Source organism: Uloborus diversus, chromosome 6 (genome assembly GCF_026930045.1).
Source record: "Uloborus diversus isolate 005 chromosome 6, Udiv.v.3.1, whole genome shotgun sequence".
NCBI classification, from domain to species: domain Eukaryota; kingdom Metazoa; phylum Arthropoda; class Arachnida; order Araneae; family Uloboridae; genus Uloborus; species Uloborus diversus.
Genome location: NC_072736.1, coordinates 30,509,312 through 30,531,875, shown reverse-complemented (window position 1 = coordinate 30,531,875; position 22,564 = coordinate 30,509,312). Strand labels below are relative to the sequence as shown.

Sequence of the window (22,564 nt, the reverse complement as noted above, 5' to 3'; positions counted from 1 at the left end):
AATGATTGAGTTTTGAATGGTTTTATTCACTGGATTAGGAACTTAATTTTATAAATCGGTTAACTCCTTTCGAGAAAAATTTTAGATGAAATAACCATCTGTTTTACTTTTAAAAAGTTCCATTTTACAATTCATACTCGTTATTATTAAAATTGTATTATTAACTTAATTTTTTAATATTCCACAAGGAATTGCAATTCTATTTAACTTTCTAAAAATGAAAATTAAATATTAACTAAAACACACAATGTCTGTAGTGTAGCTTATCAATTTACTGCAAAGGTTACATGAATTTCTCAAATGTTGAATTACTGAGGTTTTTTGCATAGTTTTATTGATTTTTAAAAACTACAATGATTTTGAAGAAATTTAAATTCTTGGTACAGTGGCTAACAATTCAAGCTAATAACACAAAGAACCAATTTATTACATCGATAAATACAAATATTAAAATTTATTAAAATGATAATGCAAAAGCCTTTTGGTGGTACAGGTGCAAATTAGAAATATTCAAATTTTTGTTCGTCAAGATTTCCATAAGTACTCTAAAGCTTTTGAGACAATATTTCCAGATTTTTGTTGAAGAGCCTGAAATTATAAATATAAAAATGCTATAAAGAATTGCAGACAAAAAACATTTTAGCATTGGTTAATTTGAAAAAAAAAAAAAATTAAACTAAAAAGCATAACCATTGAATTACATTCTTAAAAAAAAAAAAATAGTAAAATAAGCTATCATTTATGTGTTGAATCAAGTAATTATGGAAGCATATTATTTTTCCTTGCCTAAATTTTGTGAACACAGGATAATTCTACAAATTTATCTAAAAAAAAATAGCTACAAACAGGAACTGCCTTAATATAATTATAGAAGAGAAAATATGAGAATTGATGTTTAAGTAGCTAGTTATTGAAGTTATTTAAAAAGTGCTAATAATAATTCATTACTAATTAGGGCTGTAGTTGAAGAAAAAAACACTTTCTAAGGGAACTCAACTTACCAAAAAATAAGTGGTTTTGAAACCAATTCAGGGTGGAGAAAATATTTTGAGCTGAAAGTTTCCCCATGCCGTATTGCTTCATATTTAAAGAGTCGTTGAGCGGGGAAACTTAACAATCCCATACATTATTCAGTGAAAATATATGTTTGATATGCCTAATCAATGTCAAATTTCCTACATAAAAGTCTGCAAAAATTAAAACTTTTTTTTAAATCCATTTTATAAGTTTATTTCCTAAAATCTCAGTGAGATATCCTTGCATGACATTAAAGTATTTAGTAAAAAATTACTCTATTATTGTTCTTTAATTATTCGCAAAAATTTCCCCCGAACCTTGTTTGGGCGTTCAGACATATTTTGCACCCCTGAAATTGCATTGTTTTTGCAATTAAAAATCATACATTTTTGGGGATGGCGTCCACCCGCATTTTTCCTTAACTACAGCACTGCTAACAACCAAATGTAAAACTTCATCTGCCATTTAATATATTTTTACCAAAAAAGTAAATAAGATTTGAAACACTAATGTTGTTGCAGTTCTTATTTCTCTATCTCATTAAGATGATTTTCTTTTCATTGCCAAGGAAAAAAAGGTATAACATTTAACTTAAATAAAGTATGTTTAGTGATTAAGGAGGGAATTCCTAGTAAACATCAATAAATACTTTTTATTCTAAATATTTTATCTAAGATAGCCTCTCAAATGCTAAGCTTGCTATTAGAATAAAGCATATAGCATATATTTAAAACTTAAAACACACATCCAGGACCAAGCAGAAAATGTACAGCGAAAAGTGCACATAAAAGAGTATGTATACTATTCATGAGAGATCACCATGTATCTGTACACAGGAGGCAAAGGGCTCTAAGTAACAAAAACAGAATTAACCAGGGGATGAATTTAAAGTTTTTCTTTTGGGTGAGTTATGTAACTGGATTGTTATTTATATGCTTATTAAATGAAAAGTTTTTTTTTTTTAATCAAAACCTTAATGCTTCATACTTTTGAATAAAATATAAAATTTTGAGTAAGATGGAGCTTAAATCTCGATTTTCAAAAAAAATTTACATAGTACCTTTATCTCCCAGGTATAGAAATGTATATATTACTATGAAAGCTCAAAAACCTAGAAAATATCAACATTCACATATAGCTGGAATATACATTGGCGAAAGACCGGATTATTTCCTGTGAATCACAGGTGGAAGTTTATATTCTCCAATTTCAATCATTCAGTTACATATAAATAAGAAATATTTTGTTCATATTTTATGAGATTTTTTTTCACTTTTAAACAATTGCTTACTGACATTTTACAAATTTGAACAGCTGGAATCCCCAAATAATGTAGAACAGAATGAATTACACCTGGACAACTTCATTGCCCATCAGTTGATCAATTACTTTGAATTCAATTACTATTCCTAGTATCTTTTATCATACTCTTTACTAATAATAAAGCTGAAAGTCTCTCTGTCTGTAGGATGTCTGTGACGCGCATAGCGCCTATACCGTTCGGCCGATTTTCAGGAAATTTGGCAAAGTTAGTTTGTAGCATGGGGGTGTGCACCTCGAAGTGATTTTTTGAAAATTTGATGTGATTCTTTTTTATTCCAATTTTAAGAAAAAAAACTATCATAAATTATGAAATTATCATAACGTGGAACCGTAACATGGGCACAAGCCAATTGGCGAGATACGAAATTATCATAACGTGGAACTGTAACGTCGGTACAAGCCAATTGGCGAGAAAATTCACCATACATTATTTGTAAATATACAGGCAAACCAAAAGACCTTTAATTTTTCTATTACGGGCGAAGCCGTGCGGGTGCCACTAGTCATTTTATAAAATACAAAAGACCCTCACTTCATTCGGTGTTATTTTACACGATTTAAGATTTGACGCCTTTTATCATATTTATTTATCAAAATACAGTAGACCCTTATTTTATGCAGTTTTATTTTACCTGGATTTGATTATACGCTGTCTAAGGTTTGACACCTTTATTTTGTTCATGCCAATGGGTTTTTATTTTATGCAAATGCAGCATTGAAAACATAAAATTTTCCCCTCTTTCCGAATCCAAACTCTTAAGATGGCAGATAACACATAATAAACTGCATTTTGGCATGCTAATAAGTGAGCTTGGGCTACTGAGATATTTTCTGTGATTGGTTCCAGAGCTCTTTCCAGAAATAAAGGTATTAAACTCATACAACTCACTGGAAGAAATGCGTTCAGAAATGACAAAGGATAATGTTACTAATGAGAATGCAGGCATTTATGAGGCACAACCAAACGCTTACAAATTTTGAGCCATTCCTTGACAATGGGCAAATGACCTTTTTGATTTGTTAGTGAAGAAAGATCCAGTCATGGAAATGCTGTGAGTGATCATGGATGTGTTAATGACTCCCAAAAGAATACTAAACCCAGCTCTTTTTATATAAACACTAAGTTAATTCATGTTTTCTGTATTATACACGCAGTGCATAATGTATTTCAATATGTACACATTAAACTTATATACAGGTTGTTCCGTTTTGAACTGCAAGACCTTTATTCTCGCAACCGTTAGTCCTAGATGCAAACTCACAATTGCAAAAATGTTCAAAACCAGATGCAGAGTTAAGATGTTGAAAGTTTGAAGTGAGAATAAAAGTGAGTCAGAAAATACAGAATTTAACTTTTTATACAGGCTTTAAGTCCCCTAATTGTACAGTCATATTAGACATTAAAATCGCAAAGTGCAATGTAGTGCTGATTTTTTAATATGTTGTTTGAGTCAGTTAGGTTAGTGTAAGCATAAGTTTTCAGTTTTCAAAAATCTGTGCTCGCTGCGTAATTCACGAAAAACTGCGTTCCTTTCTAACTCCTAAACTAAACCATTTTCAATATTAAATGCGAACTCGTTTTAAAGCACATTAAATTTTGAAAAATTTTAAGCTCAAGTAGTGCTCTGTACAATCAACAGTTTAGGAGACATTGTACTCCAAAAATTGGACATTTTTGGCAAAAAATTATGCGTTGATCACATTTCAGGCCAAATATCAACATAAATTTGAACTCTACAAGAAAAAACTGGAACTGCTGTCACAGTAAATTTAGTTGGCTTTCATTTAAGCCAAGAACAAAGTCTATGGATTCAATAGTTCTTTTACAATCGCAAAACAAACAAATAATCGGAAAATTCGATTTTTGAAGAAATGAGACAAAACTCTTTTCTAGACAATACAGAAGATCTTATTCTAAAAAAAGGGGCAAAGAATGAAATAATAAGACTCTAATGTATGTTTATGTAAGGTATGTATGTTGGCAAAACATGGCGGTTATGAAAAAAATAAAATAGGCCAATAGTTGACAGCCCTGTGCAGATAACGCAAACATCCCTTCCCCTACGTACCTATGTATATCTATTAGAGATGTGTCGTTCATGAACGAACGGGTGAAAAAGAATGAATCCTTAAAATGAACGGATCCGTTCGTTCACTTAAAAAATGAACTACTGTTCTTTTGAACGGTGAGCAGTGTGGCACATTGTATTGATTCACTTGTGATAAAAACATTCTTTTAAAAAGTTGCATGCATCTCCAAAATTTCAACTCTCATTTCATCTGAAATTTCCTTTTTCTCAGTGCAGTACGATGTATTCATTTCAAACATTTTTACCTTTCTGCTTTTTATTCATCATTTTTCTTTAACCATTTCAGTTCATTTGCACTTTTCCAATGTATCCATTAGTAATGTTTTGTGCAACTTGTTTAGGCTACTAAGAAAATGTTTGGGCTAATGACCAAACACCCACCTCCTGTCCCACGCAACTGCTAAAGTCCTTCTCACGCTTTCTGTTGCCAAAATTATTTATAAAAATACCTTTTATCACTTTTCTGGCCATCTTTTTGTTTTCTATAACATCTCAATCAACTACCATCTATATAGATTCGACTTTATTTTTAACTTACATAACGATTTCCAAGTCGCTTATTCAATATCCAAAGATTTTAAAATGGATTATTGCTATCTAATTTTTTTTCCCATTTAAAAGAGTGTTGCAGTTTTTTTTCTGTTCTCATCGGTACTGTGAAATAATTGCTCCCTAATATTTAGGTGGGTCTCTTTTTAAATTAAGTTATCCGGTACCCCGGCTGAGCTACAGATGTATTTATTGTTACTTTTTTCGCTATACATGGTCTATTGGTAATACTATAAGTATACATAGTGTTGTTGCTGGAAAATTTTAATAACTTAAATTTTTGAAATGCTGAAAAGGAATCTGCGATTTTTAGGATGGAAAACATATCTTACCATTTGGCAACTGAGAAATATTTTACAAAATGAACTATGATTGCTTTATGCATTTAAACCTGAATAAAGTTTTTTGATTCCTTTTTAATAGTCTTATTTTCTTACTTTTAGATAATTTTAGTTATTTTTCCTTCGAAGACTATTACCGATATAATGAAACATATCGAATGTATGAGAGCATGTTGTGCAGAGAGATCACCTGCAATTTATTTAAATGAACGAGTTAAATGAACGGATCAAAAGAATGAACAATCCTCTGATGAACGGATCATTAAAAAGAACGACATTGCCCACCTCTAGTATACATTTCACATTGATAAATTTTCGGCCGTATTTCGTTTTTTACTTGAAAGTTACCTACCAAGTTTGATTTTGAATAGATAATATTTTTCAACAAAAGACTAAAAACAAAACACTTCACATTAGAATAAGAGATATCTAGACAAAAGAAAGAAAACAGAATGATTTCAAAAGGAGAAACTGTATTTACATGTTAGTTTTTTCATTAAAACATATCTTAAAAATTAACTACACTTAATATCTTGGTTTTTAGTCTCTTTGATGGGTACTATTGTTCTCCCAAACGGAAAAAAAAGAAGGTATTGAAAGGGCGAATTTTTTTCATTTTATTATTTTTCTTTTTTTCGTTTTTGTTGATTAGAATGGCAAAGATGTTGTGGGAAGTCTTTTCAAATGACAGCTTGATCAAAGCTGAGCAGCTAAGACCAGTTCTGCAACAACAGTATGCTCCCATGTATCCCTTCTTGCACTAACATGAGAGAAATCAGAAAATAAAGGGTAAGGCTGGTTAGTTGAATGTTGTGATTGGTGATTAACCAATCTCAAAATTTATGTTGGTCTTCAACCAACTCCACCATGAGGCATCCTTCTCCTCTGCCAACCATTTGTTTACTTGTCGGTACCTGTGATGCAAATTAAATGAAGCTATTGTTTTGGTTGAAGACTATCAAAGACGGTTCACAGTTGCATTACATGCAACTTTGACAACCAGGTGGAACTAAATACTGTCACAGGATATCGGTGGATGCCTCCTTTCCATACAGAGCAACTCGCTTCATCTCTACAGCTTCGTAACTCACTTCAAGGGGGAAAGCTATGGTGGCCTGGTCAACCCTACACCGGTTCGTTTGAAAAACACCTTACAGTTTTGTTCTTCTTAGCCAGACAAGGGAAAAAAATGGTATCACATCCACTAACTGCGTGAAGAGTACGAATCTAAGAACTATTCCATTTTTCATCTGTTGAAAAAAAAATTATAAAGCTGACTACAAACTAACTGGACTTTGGCTCTTTTCAGGAGGGAAATATTTTGACTGTTTGAGACAAAAGCAGCAAAAAAAAATAGATCCACATTTTCTCCACCAACGATCACGATTCACGATCTGCTGAGATGTACTATTTTCGATGACTGGTTGGGATAATGTTTCAATCTGTTTCTCATGTTTGTTTTCTCCCGAATGCTTTCAAGTCCAGACCGAGAGAGCAACTTATTACTGAGGCGTCGTTTATTACATGATTTAGAAAACCGCTTCTTCTGGAGAACTCTGATGTTAAGAAGTCAAATATACTCATATTGCTCTAGTGTGCAATCGTTCTGGTGTATCCAAAGACAATACAACCGTCCCAGAGTCATTCCAGTTCTCCAATAAAGTTTAACAAGAACACATTTCATCAAACTCGCCAAAAAAGCGCACAGCTGAATGTTTAACATGTTACAAGTATGGATTTCTCCTTTTAGATTCTCCACTAGTTTCATTAGAACCTGTTCATTGCTCAAGTATGCTCACAAAGTACGCGAAAATTTATTGATTTGCAAAAACCAAGGAGTTTTCTTTCAGTGTACATGAAAAATCCTTTGAATCCATTCCCTTTTTCAGATCTTTTGTTAATATAGGCTAGTATTTTTTGCCTTGAAAATGAAACCTGCTAAGTGAAAAAGTGGAAGCATTTTGGTTAATGTTACGAATTGTGACCCTATTTTCCATTCTTTCTGCTTGAATGATTTTACAATAAATACAGCCATTCGATAATATCGTACCCAAAGTGTACAGGGAGGCCCTTTTCATTCTAGGTTTCCCACTAAAGCTTTACATTTGATATGATGAAACTGGACAATTTCATTTTCTTTTGCAAAACGAATTTGAACTCTCATTTTCATTCATTCTTTGTTTCTCTGCTCGCCCGCCTTCGGATGATTGAATCTCACTACAAATTTGTTCGATATAAAAATTATTCTCTATTCAAAAAAAACTCGGTAGGTAACTTTAAAGTCATAAAGCGAAACGAGGCCGAAAATTCATCAATGTGAAAGATACAGAGGGGAAGGAATGTTTGCGTTACCTTCATAAGGCTGTCAACTATTGGCCTATTTTTTTTCTTCATAACCGGTATGTTTCCCTAACACAGGTAACTTATATAAACATACATTAGAGTCTTATTATACTCTCCTTTTCCCTTTTTTTAGAATAGGTTTGTTCATATTGTCTTGAAAAGTGTTTTGTCTCATTTCTTCGAAAATCAAATTTTCCGCTTATTTGTTTGTTTTGCGATGAACTATTGAATCTGCAGATTTTGTTTTTGGCTTAAATGAAAGCCAATTAAATTTACTGTAACATCACATCCACAATTTTTCTTAGAGAGTAGGAATTTATGTCGATATTTAGCCTGAAATGTGATTAAAGCATATTTTTTTATTTTTCGTAAAAAATGGCCAATTTTTGAAGTAAGATATCTCCTACGCTGTTGGTCGTACAGAGAGCAGCTTCAGCTCAAATTATCCAAAATTTAATGTGCTTTAAAATGGGTATGCACACGAAAGTTGGATAGTTTAGGAGTTATAAAGGAAACACTAAAAAAAAGTCCGAAAAGTTCAGTTTTTCGTGAATTACGCAGCGAGCACAGGTTTTTGAAAACTGCAAACTGAGATTTACACTACCATAACTTACCCAAACAACATAATAAAAAATCAAAACTACATTGTGCTTTGTGATTTTAGCTTTTTTTTTATATAATATGACTGGACTATAACTTATATTTAGAGGAATGATTTCCTACACAAAAAGTCTGAAATGAGTACGACCAATATTCACTGAAATATGAAACGCAGCGTTTTATGACTTACACCACTTTACACTCGCCGTCAATAACATCTATTACGGGAAAATATAGCAATTAACAAATGTTTAAAAACTATACTTATGCAGAGTAAGGTTTTTTAAATTGTTCGAGGTTTTGCAGCGTTTTTTTGTGTGTCATGGCATTACATTTGCATGAATTTTTGAATAGCAATGAAAAGTATAAATCCCTTGGTTTTTTTTACTTCAACAACCTGTCATTCTTTGGAAAGGGCGATAAGTTCCAATCTGTATGGTCCCTCAAAACTTGGAACTGAAATCTCGTTGAGTTTTAGTCGCACAAATGTCAAGTTTTTTGTGTTAGTAATAGCAATGGAGATTATTTCCCTAAATATAAGTTAGGAGACCTAGGGCCCATATAAAAAAGTTTAATTTTGTATTTTTTGACTCATTTTTGCTTCAAACTTTCAATATCTTATATAACTCCGCATCTGATTTTGAACAATTTTTGCAACTGGAAGTGTGCCTCTAGGACTAACGATTGCGAAAATAGAGGTTTTGCAGGTTAAAATGGAACACCCTGTACATTTATCTATCACTAGAATAAAGTATTTTTCTTTTTCATCTATGGAACCTTAACCCTTATTTTAACACTACTATTTAGTCTTGATTTATACAGTTTTGATTTACACGGCATTTTCGTGGAACAAAACCCCGCGTAAGAACAGAGGCTACTGTATTGATACAGAGAAAAATAAGAAATTGGCAGAACTATTAAAACTTCATCACAACCTGGGATTGAATTGTTGGACTTTGATATGCTTGCGTCAAGGGTCTTATGTTTTTTAAACTTGGTTTTGAAGGCTCAATGCTACTGCTGTTGAGAAAACTGTCTTGTGTTTTTAGGAGACTGGTATCTTCTAAATTCTCTTTAGTCGACTCCATGAGATCCTGAAATGAATCGTTTTTTTAATTTATATATATATATGTGTGTAGACCAAAGAAAATATAAAAAAGTAATGGAAAGCAACATAACACACATGACGAAGAATAGGCAACCTTTAAAAAACTGGGAAAAGTATTTTGGCATTAGATGAGTGCTTTTTTTCTGCAGAAAAATAATTTAGTCTGATTTGTTGTGCTAAATTTTAAAAAAATTGTAAAAAGCTTCCCATTTAAAAATAAGATTACCAAATCTTTTTTTTTTGCTCTACCAGTATAATATATTGTAATATTGTATGTAAGTCACTTGCCATTTATGTTAAGGAGTACACATAAAATAAATAGGTGAATTCTTTCAGAGTAATAAGCAACACCTTTATTCCAAGCAATAAAACTGTAAACAGTTCATTTTAAACTGAAAAAAAAAAACTTTTATAGTAGTATAACATTCTTTGATTAACAAATAGTTATTTACTAAAAATGCCATGACATGTGTACATTGCGACATAACACACACACACACATACATAAAAACAATCTTCTCGAAACATAAGTACAAGATTACATATTTTTATGTACAGAGAGAGAAACGAAAAAAAAAAAAAATGCACTTACCATTTCAATACAAGGTTTTACTCCAATCATTATATTACCACTAAAAATTTTACCATTTTTGCTCAAAGCTTTTTTGGCTTGAAGTTTGGATTGATACTTTATATGCATCCAATTACCAGAAAGAGATATCTGAAAAGAAAAAAAAAAGAAGAAAGACATAAAAAGTAAACTCAGAACAGTTAGGTTTTTTACAAATGCACATTACAGATTGTGTAACCTCTAATAAATAAAATTGGTATACAAAGCATATTTTAGAAATTTGCAATAAATATAATATCCTTACTTTTTTTTAAAGTTTAATGAGAGTTATACAGTTAAGAAATCCCTAACTTCTGAAAAGAGTAAAAAATACAGAATTATTTCGTAAATAGAGTGTTTTGCAGTTCTAGAGCTTGAATATGTCACCTTGCAATGATTTAAGAAATTAGCAAAAGAGGTAAAGCATTTCAACTTAGTGGAAACAAGTCAGTTATCTCGTTGGGCAGGTCATACTCTACGTAAGGGTATGACCTGATCTTGGTTTTACCTCTTTCAGCAGCCGTTAGCCAGAGGCTAGTGCCTCCTATAGTTTATTTGAATTGCAGATTTGAGTTTTTCATCTTTTTCTTTTTTGATTCAAAGCTTTTAAATGATGAATTGAATTAGTATATTAAAATAATACCAAATAGCGTTTAGAAATGCAGCTAGCAAACCTATGAACAAGCAAAAAAAAATTAATGGAATTAATTTTGACAAGCATTTTTTTTTCTTTTTCTCTGATTCATTACTAGAGATCAAATTATATAGTCAGCCAAAACAAAACAGTAAGACGACTAAGGCTCAAAACAACAGTAAGATATCTTATTTCTGCTCTCAGGCGACACTATGCCCTAAAAAATCATTAAAATGAATAAAGAACAAGTACAGATAAAGCAAAAAAAAAAATATTGCACAAAAATCTACCACTACACTTGCACTATCTTTCGACATAGCTCTCATGATTTTCCAGGCATTTATTATAACACAGGTACAAGTTTTTGTGTACCCTCTCCCTTAGGGTGGTTCAAAAAAAACTTTTTTTTTTCAACTAGAGTCCAGGACACCCACTATTTTTTTTTTTTTTTTTAGACTTATTAAAAGTATTATGCTGTAAAAGTTTTAGCTTCTTACTTAAATTTTAAGAGGGCGCACAATGGCCCCTTAATTTAACATTTGCGGTAGCATAAAAAATGCCACAAATTTAGAAACATTTAATTTTCCCAACTTTTTTTTTTTTTTTGTAAATAATTATTTTTTTGCAATGCATATTACTAGAGTATAATATAATATGTAGCATTGTTTTTCAGTTCAATGTATTTTTTTTTTAATTTCCCTCCCTGTACTTATGAAGTTTGAGGGAGGGGGTTGAGCACCCCCTTTCAGTTAAAATAGGAAGCTAAAATTCTTTGAGTATATTACTATCTACAAATCTGAAAATATTGAGGGGTGTCCTGTTATCTAGGAGAAACTTTTTTTTTTTACATGCATTTTTGAAACACCCTAGTTTTTGTAGAATCTGCCGCCTTTGTAGTCAACCGTGAAGAAAGATGTCTGTTCTTTCAGCTCACGTTTGATGTTGTACCAGTGACTGCCAAGAAAAGACTTCAGATATCCCAGCCAAATGACTCCTACCAAACCCTGTAGGAGCTGTTTGGCTGGGGCGTTTTTGACCATCCTCCATAGAGTCTCAACCTTGTTCTTAGCGATTTTCATTTTATTCACTTATTCTTTTTCTGCACTTGAAGCCTTGCCTTGGCGGCCAGCAGTCAGCAGTACAACATATATGACACAGTTACCAGGTGGCACATTCTACAACGAGGGTACATAAAAAGGGAGGGGGAAATGATTAGACTATTATTTTATTGTAGAAAATTTGTTATACAACATACCTTATGATCTGTTATATTTCCATATTGAGAAAATTGTTGAAGGATATAAGAACTAGATGCTGAAGGGAACCTAGAAATTGAAGAACAAATCAGTAACAAAAATGCTTACGCACTTGAAAATTTTGAACAGTAAAAATTTTAACCCTTTATTACCATGTTAATCATAAATACAACTAGTGAAACAATTGTGTGTTTATGTCACCTGGTGGACTTTTATGGAATAATCTTGATTTCATAACAATATTCAAAGGTAGCTCAACAGTAATTGTGCTACCTCTCAAGAGGTCAAGTTTTAGCCAACCAGAAACAAGGACAAATGTTCCTCAACCTATCCTGGCCCAAAACGAAGGGAAAGCTAGCTCTTCCCACATAAATATTGACAACACTTCGAAATCTGCATCAGTTGTTAGGAAGTTGCTTCCCTGGAAGCTTCGACTACGTAAACGCTGAACATGACCGCCGCAGATGCGGACAAAACGTTTGGGAAACGTTTGACAACACAACAGCCCGGAATTTCACAACATCATTAACACTGGCCGTGAATGCCTTCATTCTTACATTCTTAATGTAAGGCTCTGCTCCCTTCCAAATCAAAATGATGGCAATAAAATTGTCAAAAACTGAAAAAAATAGGGAGGGGGCACCATTTCCAAATAGTGGGTGTATGATATCGAGGAAAACGGTGGTCACATTTGGATTCAGGAAGTCAATTTTAATAACAATCAGCGGGAATAGTGTTAGAAGCATTTTTCATGCCTTTCAATATTGTTAATTTGTTCATATAATGCAAAATTTAACTTTAACAAATCCTTATTTTTGAGTACAATATGGGAAACCTAAATTCTGCATAGGAGCAAAAATTTTTATTTTTTTACAATCATATTAAACTTCATTGTTTACATCAATCAACTTGAAAATTTAAAAAAAAAATCCTCAATTTGAGAAAAAAATCTATAGAAAAAAAGTTTTTTTGTAGAAAATTCTAAATTTAAGGCCCCATGCAGTAGGCGGTCCGTAAGCCCGGGGCACAGGCTGACGGACTGTTAGTCCGGCACCTTCAATGGGGGCCACCCTCCCTCCCACAGGGGATTTCTTTATACAACTCCAGTTTTCGTCGGATCTTTGCCAACTTTGGCACAGCGGTTCTTTGATGGTCAGGAATTGTCATAGGGGGAACCTATAACAATATGAGCACTGTATTTGCACCCACCTGCATATGTATTTGCACCCTCCCCCCTTACCTATGAGGAAAGGGGGGAGGGTGCAAATACACCCCACAAGGGGTTTTCCTTATGCAAATCCAATTTTCGTCGGATTTTTTCCCAAACATGGAGCAGCGGTCCTTTGAAGCTCAGGAATTCACATAAGTTTTTTTTTATCAAAATGGGGTGTATGGGAACTACTTTGGGGGGTTTGGCCAGAAAATCCACAATGATTACGAAAAAATCCAATGATGTCTAAATTTAAATTTTGAGTCATAAAATTGCTTTCTACACATTGACGGGAAATGTTTATGTTATTTTTTTCCTTCTTTTTTCAACCTGATTGTTAAACATGTGTCACTAGAGGAAACTTTTATTTTCGAGGTAGACTTAGCAATGTCGTGTAATGCAGCTAGTGAGAAAAATTTCATAGTTCTGTGTGCTTAATGGGTGTATGGTGTGATAGTTTCCAAAATTTATAGCTTTATTATTAGTATTTTACTTTAATGTTACTCAACTAAGAAGTAAAAAATCTTAAAGCAAGAGCTATTAAAAGACAGAAAATAAACTATTTAAGACTTCAATACGAAATATAGTTCAAAGTACATTCAAATTATTGAGACTGCTCAAATTGAAAGATTTAAACAAAATATTGAATTGAATATTTAAAGCTTTTTTGTTGCGAAGCACTTTTGTCATGCATTGAGCTATACCATTTGCATGCCATCCAGCAAAGTTTTGAATTAGAGAAATAATTGTATTTATTACATTTGGAAATGTTTTTTGTTGTTTATCGATGTATTATGCGCTAAGCTATAACCTTTGCACCCCCACCCTCCCAAGAATATATCGAAAATATTGCTATTTGGAGAGTGATACATTGCGGTATTAAAATTCTGATACAGCCCAGTCCTAATTACAAGTAGTAAAGGGATCACTGGGATACTGAAATGTGCTGAAAACGACTAGTACTTTGAACTGTAAACCATTAGGGCAAGTATATAAGTCAGGGGTGCTCATCCCCTCTAAGGGCAAGAGTTCACCCCCTTTCAATATCGTGGAGACCCCTCCGCAAAAGCAAGAGCCCCCCCCCCCATTAGGTGGGCACTCCTGTATAAGTTAATATATTGACTGAAGGAGCTATGTGTTCAGCTGCAATACTTAAAATAATCAACTGTTATTTCAACAAATTGTAAACTGAAACAAAGATTTAGCTTACGGCACCCACTTTGTTAAAGGCACCTAACTCCCGAAAATTTCATAATTTGTACCTTAACAAAAAAAAAAAAACACTTGAAAAAATAAATTTTATTTTAAAGTGCTTGCAAATTTTGAAAAATTTGGAAAAATGTGGATACCAACCATAAATTTAAATATATATAACAAATGAGAGGGGGTAGAGGGAAAAATTCTGAAATATGTTAATTTAGTTCCTTGACTCAAAAATGAAAAAATCATGGTTCCCACGTTTCTGTAACACATTTCTTGAGACAAATTTTGTGACTTGCATGTTACTTAATCCCAAATGCAGTGAAGTATTTTGGAACTTCTTTTGTATTGTATGCTTTTATCTTACTTCTACTGCATGTTGTTAATCTGTTCAGCATGAGAAAAAAATAAAAACCAGAAAACACTATCTCTATTCCTTTTTGTTTTCTGCACTGCTTGTAATTGAAAAAAAAGTTGTTGCAATAAGAAATCTATAGTTTTTTTTTTTTTTTTTAACTTAAAGTAACCAAAGTAGTTGTTTCTTACCAAGTTAGAACATACTGTAAAACTACAATCTAGTACTAAATTTCAGAGACTAGAAAGGGCAAATGAAGTGCCTTAAATAATTTTAATTGTTTTTGAGTCCTTGAAATGGATTGGATGAGTGTTTGAAATTCATAAGCAAAGGGTGCTTTAATTTCTTATCAAGTGTATAAATTATGAATTGTTCAAATGGGTAGCATGTTTACCTACTCTTGTTACCTACTTTCTAAATCTGTACACCATTTCTTTTAAATCATTTTTTACTATTGACCATTTTGTATTTACTTCATTGTTGTATTTGTGGGTGGGTAGAAGGCATGATCAAAAACTAATTCAATTGAACCGACAGCCAATGTAAGCAAATAACAATGCATAGTCTTCTCTTCTCCCTCGCTTTTTCTCTCTGAGGACTGCTGTCACTGATTTGCCATCCCGAAAACAATTTTTACTGTGTATTATCGTAACTCGTAAAAGAGTATTTTGTTATTTTTTACTGAGATTTTTGTAATTTCACTTGCCCCTTATAAGGATTCAAAATGCAGAATTTTATATCTATTTTACAAAAATTCCTCCGCGGGAGAAACCCCCGGACCCCCTAAAATTGGGGACATTCTATACCCTACACCATTTCCCATCATGTACCATAGGTATAATGCATGGGGAGGGGAGACTTTAAAAAGTGGCCTTTTTTTGCCACCGACAGAAAAACTTGTTCGGACTACAATAGAGACCAAAAACCTGCAGTAGCTTAGGGCGACGTCAAGTCTAAATCCAGCCTTGATTACATTAAATATTGCTCAAAAAAAAAATCCTGCCCCCCCCCCTTCAGGAACTCAGTCCTAAATCTGCCTATGTGTACTTGGTTTCAATACAATACAATTAATCTTAAATATAATGTAATATGTATAGAGGGTGGGGGCAATGTTACAATGCAAGAATCATGGGAGTTCCCAATGTTGTTTTGCTCAGGGCCCATATTTAAAACCAAGCCTAGCTACCAGGGGTGATAGTGGACCCAAGTAAAATTTTCTGACAGTGAAATTTTCAGAAACTCTGAGGAAGCTCGCCCCCCCCCTTCCACCCGTAAAAACTCATCAAATACGTATATTAAAATCCTTTAAATCATTGAAAAAGACTGTTTGAAAAGTTTTTTATATTTTTTAAATAATTTTTCAGTTTTAGAATGTATGTGCAAAATTTTCGGGCACGGCAACCCAAAAATTTCGGATTACAAACACCCCTGCCTGCTCCTGATCATTGAGTGCTAACTGAAAATTTGAATTATCGGGTCTATATATACATACAAGCATACATATCTGTGCATGTAAGCAAAATAAACAAGATAGTTGTAAGTATCAAATTAAAACTCACCCAAATACAGTCACCCATGATTCATCCAACTGCTCACCATTCTTAAGAGCTTCTCTATTACAGTGAAAAAAGAATGAAGAATCAGACAAATCAATGATAGAATCTTTATAACTAATTGTCAAAGAAAATCTAAATATTTCAAGGAATTATTTTGTGATTTTTTATAAAACTTTTTTTCTTAAGTTGAAAAGCAAAAGTTTAAAAAATGCAGAAGATTTTACATAGCATTTTTTAATAATAAAATTAAATTATTCATTTCATTATAAAAATTTAACAAAAGTGCGCTTTTATACTTATTACAGTGGAACTCGCTCATAGCAAGTCGTTTTAACGAGAACTCGGATTCAGCGAGGAAATCAAAAAGATTTGGTAGGTACAACGTTAAGTTTGTAGAAACAAAACTCGCTTTTAACAAGCGAACTTTGCTTAAAGCAAGCAATATTTTTTGTAATTTATAAAATGTCTGTGGATTTCCTCCTCAAAAAAGATTATTCTATTTTTGGAAAAATTCCATTAACATTTTGAATTCAACCAAAAGTTAGATAAGGCATAAGAACAAGTGATGACAGGGCCCTTTTTTTTTTTTTTTCAAATTTGCGGAGAAGAGGAGCATTTAAAAATTACATATTTGTTGAAGAAAATGTTATCATTTCTGAGATTTACTTCCAAGGATATTGTAGCTGAAAATCAAAACTCAAGAGGAAGGGGAGAAAAAATGAAAGTGACCACCATGACGACAAATGAAGAATTTGAAGTTAAATAGCCCTCGACATACTTGGCTTCTAAAGTGCAGAAAAACTTCAAATTATTTTGAAGCCAAGGCTCCAAATGGAAATGTTTTTTGAGCCCCACGTTCCTCAAAACCAATAACAAGAAAAAGACAAGAAGACAGTTTAAATCAAATAACCAACTTCTTTGGATCTGTACAGAAATATAAAAATAACAAAGCAAGCAAGTATAAAATTTTATGATTTTTTTCACAAACCCGTTTTTACAAGCACTCGGTTATACATGCAAATATTGCGGTGCCTTCGTGCTTGTTATAAGCAAGTTCAACTATACCAAAAAATCATAACTAAGAACCAATTTCATATTGATTAATAATCATTCAAAATATTTTTCTAGTTTTCCTGAAATAAGTATTTCTGTTATTTATCAAAATAAATCCCAGAGAGATTCCCTGCCATTGTAACGTTGTTGTCTAAGGACGAAAATAAACTGCCTCAGCTTTTGATACCGTTGGATTCATGTAATACAATGGTTCCAAAGTGGAAGGAAATATACAGATGAGTTTTTCTTACATGCGAATGATAGGGTTAAAATTCAGAAAGCTTCTGGAAAATGTAGAAGGGTTTGGTAGGTCTGCTAATGTATTAAAGAATTTTTACTTTGCTGTAACACTTTTAATCATGTGAACATAATAAAGAAACAGAATACATTTTATTTATACAGTATATGTATTGTATTCAATTAATTTAATATCATCTCAAAATTTAAGCACTCTTGATTTTTTGAAAAGTTTGGTAATCTGAAGGAAGTCAATTTCAATTACTTTAGATTTAGCCGATACAATTCCAGTAGGTACCACATATATTTTTCTCTTTTCCATTAAAAACTTTGCATGTCACTGCCCCACCTATTCTTTCAAAATGAATAATTCAAACTGTATATACCAAAACAATAGATAGGTAGAGATGATTAAGTTAACATTTTAATCCTGGTCCTCCCTGTATAAGCAGTAAACTTTGAAAGGAATGGGTGGCATATTTTATCTAAATTTTAAAAAAAATATTTATGCTTCAAAGGAGATCGGAATAACATAACGTTTTCAACATACTTCTGAAAACTGTTTGAAAGTTTAATGCATTTTTAAAAGAATTTACACATATTTTTACTCACCCTTGAGTAAAGAAAGGATCTATTTGAGCTGGTGATAAATAAGTTGTATTGTTGGCAGAAAACAGTTTATTTGGAGATAAGATACTACTAAAATTTGCATCTTCTGAAAAAAAATAAAAATAACAACAATAAACAAATAAAATAATTTATATTACACACAGTGGCGGACAAAAAAACTGCATCACTTTCAAAAATTCACATTTTAAAGAGTTTCAAGAGAAAAAAGGAAATAACTGTTCGGTAACTTTTGTTAAATAGAAGTTATGCTTATGCTGACAAGTATCAACGAAAATTAAATCACCCATGCATTTAGGGCACCAAAAATGTTTTTTTTTTTTTTTTTTCATAAATAGCTGGGTATAAGCTGCAAATTTTAGGAGTTAAATTACTTAAAATGTACAGTAATTTTACAGATTTTGTAAAGGTATCATTTATATTCACGAAGATATAAGAATTCCTTTTAAAAATCGGACCTAATGAGCGGTATTTCAATTATTCTTGTATAGGTGATGAATCGTTTGGGATCGTTCACAAATAAGTTCTTTCAATCAGGAATCACACTGAACAATTGCAGGCAAGTGTTACAAATTTGCACAATCCCTTACAGTTTGTTGCATAATGGAAATGCTGCTCATTAGGTCGCCATATTTTTTTAACAATTTTATGATAGCTGACTGGATTTTTTTATAAGGTGCCAAATCTAATAAGGTATGAAATTTTGACAGTTATAATTGCTATCTTTCAGAGCATGCAATGAGAAATTAATTGCTTTAAACGTTCATATTTCATCAAATTCTCAAAGTTTTTATTTTAAATTTTAGTACAATGATTCTCTTGTATGCTGTCAAGTTTTCTGAAAGTTTGGTAAGCCAGGACAGAAAACTCTGCATGTTCTGAGCGAAAAACAGGTGAAAAAAATCTTCTTTGAAAGAAATGCTTATATCTTTGTGAATGTAAGTGGTACTTTTGCGAAAATCTATAAAATTATTGAACATAAGTAAACTAATTGCTGAAATTTACAGCTATTTACGATGAAAGATGATCAAAACACGTCTTTGGTTTCTTCAATTTGATGCTGGTCTCCTAAATGCATGGGTGATTTCATTGTTATTGAAACATGTCCAGAGAAGCACAACTTTTATTTAACAAAAGTTATTTAACTTAACTGTTCAGTAAGTTAAATAACTTTTATTTAAGTTATTTAACTTACTGAACAGTTATTCTCTTATTTCTGGAGAGATGCTTTAAAATGTAACTCTTTGCAAGTGATGGAGTTTTTTTTTTTCTTTTTTGTCACTGTATATATTTTAAATCACAAAATAAAAAAACCTACAAAATATAAATTTATAACAATTGTCAGACCCTAATTACCTTTGTCTTGAGTGATTTTCGAAATAGGGCCCATCTGAAAAAAAAAGTTGAAAGATTTTGTAAAAGTTATACTGTACAATCTGCTGTATATCCAAATTAAATACTATTTTTTTTTCTCAAAGAAGAACATAAGATTTACTACGCATTTAAAAGCAACAGCACCAGGTTATGGTTAGGCACAAAAAAGTTATTGTGCCATTTCTCAATTATAAGGTTTGGAGTAGAAAGACAGAAGAAGAAGGGAGCATTTTCTAAACAATACTGTTTGGCATCATTAATGATTGCACTATTTTTGCACTTGATTGCAATTGACCACATTTCATTCTGAAATATAACTACCCCTATGACAGCCTAACACATCTGACTCAAAATGTCCCAGTAGCTACTGGATCCAGCAGCCATCTAATGATGATAGTGCTATGGCAATGGGTCCTAACAATTCTAACTACAATAATACAGTTGGCTCTCTGTTTAAAGGCGACTTTTTCATGGTCCCCCCAACCTTTTCATGGTTTCTACAATGGTGTCCCCCTCCCCCCACAATATTCTGAGTTTGGGAAACACTGAAAACTCAATCCAAAGTTGGTGACCTTTCTAGAATGTTTTAAATGATGTTGAAGAAATAATTTATTTCAAACATATCCCAGCTCAAAAAAAAAAATATATATATATATATATATATATATATATATATATACGTATAAATATGCATATGTATGTATATATATGACATGTACGTTACCGACCTCTATAGAAACCTGCAAATTAATATATTATGCCAACTGCTCCAGCTCTTTGATAACGTAGCAGTTACTGCCCATTCTAAAATTCTAAAGTTCATATTGTTCAACTTCGCATAGTTTTTCAATTTATACTGTTATTATTCTTATATGTTTTTTGTTGTTTTTGTTTCATACACTTGCTAGTGTGCCACTTACGAGTGAGACTTTAAATGAGATATATATAATATACATTTAACACTTTAGCTGCATTTGCGCTGTCTAAATGTAGAATATTTTATTTTAAGTTCTAAGAATTACATATAAATATATATATATATATATAGTACCGCAAGGCAGAAATATAAAAATGATTTCTGAATGAACAATCGTAAATGAATCAATAAATAAATATTAAGAAACCTGAAGAAAATTTGAATTCATAAACACGCCAAAAACCTTGAAACAAAAATTATTTTTAAATTGCTTTGAAAGGCTACTTATTTTGAGATTTATTGTTCTGAGCAGTTCATGCAAGGAAAGCATCAATTAAAAAAAAAAAACACTTATCACTTTATTTCCTTTTTAGAACAACAGAATACTAAACAAACTACTCATGATATATTTTTAAATTTTGCATAGATCTAGATACAGACCAAAGGTAAACAACATTAAAACAACATTTACTTCTGAAACATTAAAGGAGGTTGTAGGTGTGGAAGCAGAATAGAGAAGTCCTTGCGTTGGTGGTCCACTACTTTTTGCAACATTTGAAGAATTCAATAACGCACTGCAAAGAAATTTTTTTAAAAAATCAATGTTCATTTACTTTATAAGATGAAAGTAGATTGGTTTGCATTTTAAATAGTGAGTGGAGCTTTGTATAAAAGACAGTGGCGTCACTACGGGGGTTGGGAGGGCAGTCCACCCTGGGTGTCATCTGTCTGAGGGCTGACACCCTAGTGGAATTGCAAGTTTTTAAAAAATATAAAGCAAAAAATGCACTTTTAAGACTACATATTTGAAAATTTTCCGGGGACTAACCCTCCCCCCTCCAAACCCCTTCTTTTTATTTGTGTTTTGTACATTAACTCACATAAAATTTTGTTTTACACAAATTTAGTTTCTGAAAATTGCACAATTTTCATGTTTACATTTTTTTTTTTTTTTTGCTTCTGTAGGGAGAGGGGTGACACTACAAATTACCACTTGGAGTGTCACCCATGCTAGGTATGCCACTGATAAAAGATACAAAGTTTTTTTCAATAAAATTGCCTATAATTTCCAAAATATGGCACATTGTTAATCCTTTCTAAGATAACCATTAATAATTTCTCTGATATTAACAAGTTTATGAACAAATGTGCAGTAAATATTTTTTTAAATTTTTTTTCAAATGGTAAGAGAAAAAGACCAACATCTCATTTAAGAGAAAAAGTTGGTCTGTAGCATTTAACACTCCATTACCTCTGAACTTCAGAGACACTATGCAGAGCCAAGCACTTCTTGAAATGTCTAACTTTTTTTTTTTTTTTTTTGAGAGTTGACAAAATGGGTTGTCGTAAATGCCAATGCCATGTAGGTGACTCCTCAGACAGTTGCGGTCAACTGCAAGTCTGAACTTCGCAATAGGCTTTTCACAAGGTTTACCTGCACCTTTTTGTCCAAGAATGTCATTTTAACTCGAGGAAACAACGGAACCTGAGTTCAATCTGAAGTCAGTGGCGTCACTACCAAGGGGCAGAGGGGGCAGTCCACACAGGGTGTCATCCATCTGGGGGGTGACACCCTAAGTAGAATTGCAAATTTTTGATACTTAAATTCAGAACCCCCCCCCCCCTTTTTACAAAATTATATTTACTCTAGCAAAGGTAGTTCCATCACCATGGGGAGAGGGAAACGCTTGCTTTGTGAAACACTCTTTGAAGGGGCTGAAACTAAATTGGATTTAAGAATTTCAATTTTGTATGTTTTAAAATTAAAACCTTTTTTTTTCATTTGTAGTTCGGGGGGGGGGGGGGTGATACCACAAATTACCGTCTCAGGTGTCACTCATACTTGGTACGCACCTACTGAAGTTATTTATTCACACAAAGTTTTGTGGAGCAAAAAGAGGTATCAGTGCTGTACTATCTGTGTCTTTTTTTTTTTTTTGGTCCAAATATCTGCTTACGAGATTGCCATATACTCTGCAGTGTCCGGGGATCCATTGGAAGACAATGTGCTGCTGTTGTGTGCTGAGGTTTTTCAGGAGAGTTTGGCACTCTTCAATATCCCTCGACATAGGGGTGTAATTTGGTCCAATAGTCTGGGTGGCAGGTTCCAAATTTGACAATATAACTATCTTATTATTAGGATATTTGAACAAAAGTTGATCCAA

General features: G+C 32.4%; 1 protein-coding gene across 1 annotated transcript; it reads right to left on the bottom strand.

Moving 5' to 3' along the window:
• Positions 1-318: 318 nt before the first annotated feature.
• Positions 319-21,182, bottom strand: LOC129224503 (nucleoporin NUP35-like). The gene is made up of 8 exons (XM_054858966.1): positions 20,872-21,182; positions 19,466-19,499; positions 18,095-18,197; positions 16,196-16,249; positions 11,871-11,940; positions 9,964-10,092; positions 9,199-9,357; positions 319-588 (listed from the first exon to the last, which is right to left on the bottom strand). The coding sequence occupies exons 1-8, from the start codon at positions 21,007-21,009 to the stop codon at positions 526-528; spliced, it is 750 nt and encodes a 249-aa protein (XP_054714941.1). The 5' UTR covers positions 21,010-21,182; the 3' UTR covers positions 319-525.
• Positions 21,183-22,564: the final 1,382 nt, after the last annotated feature.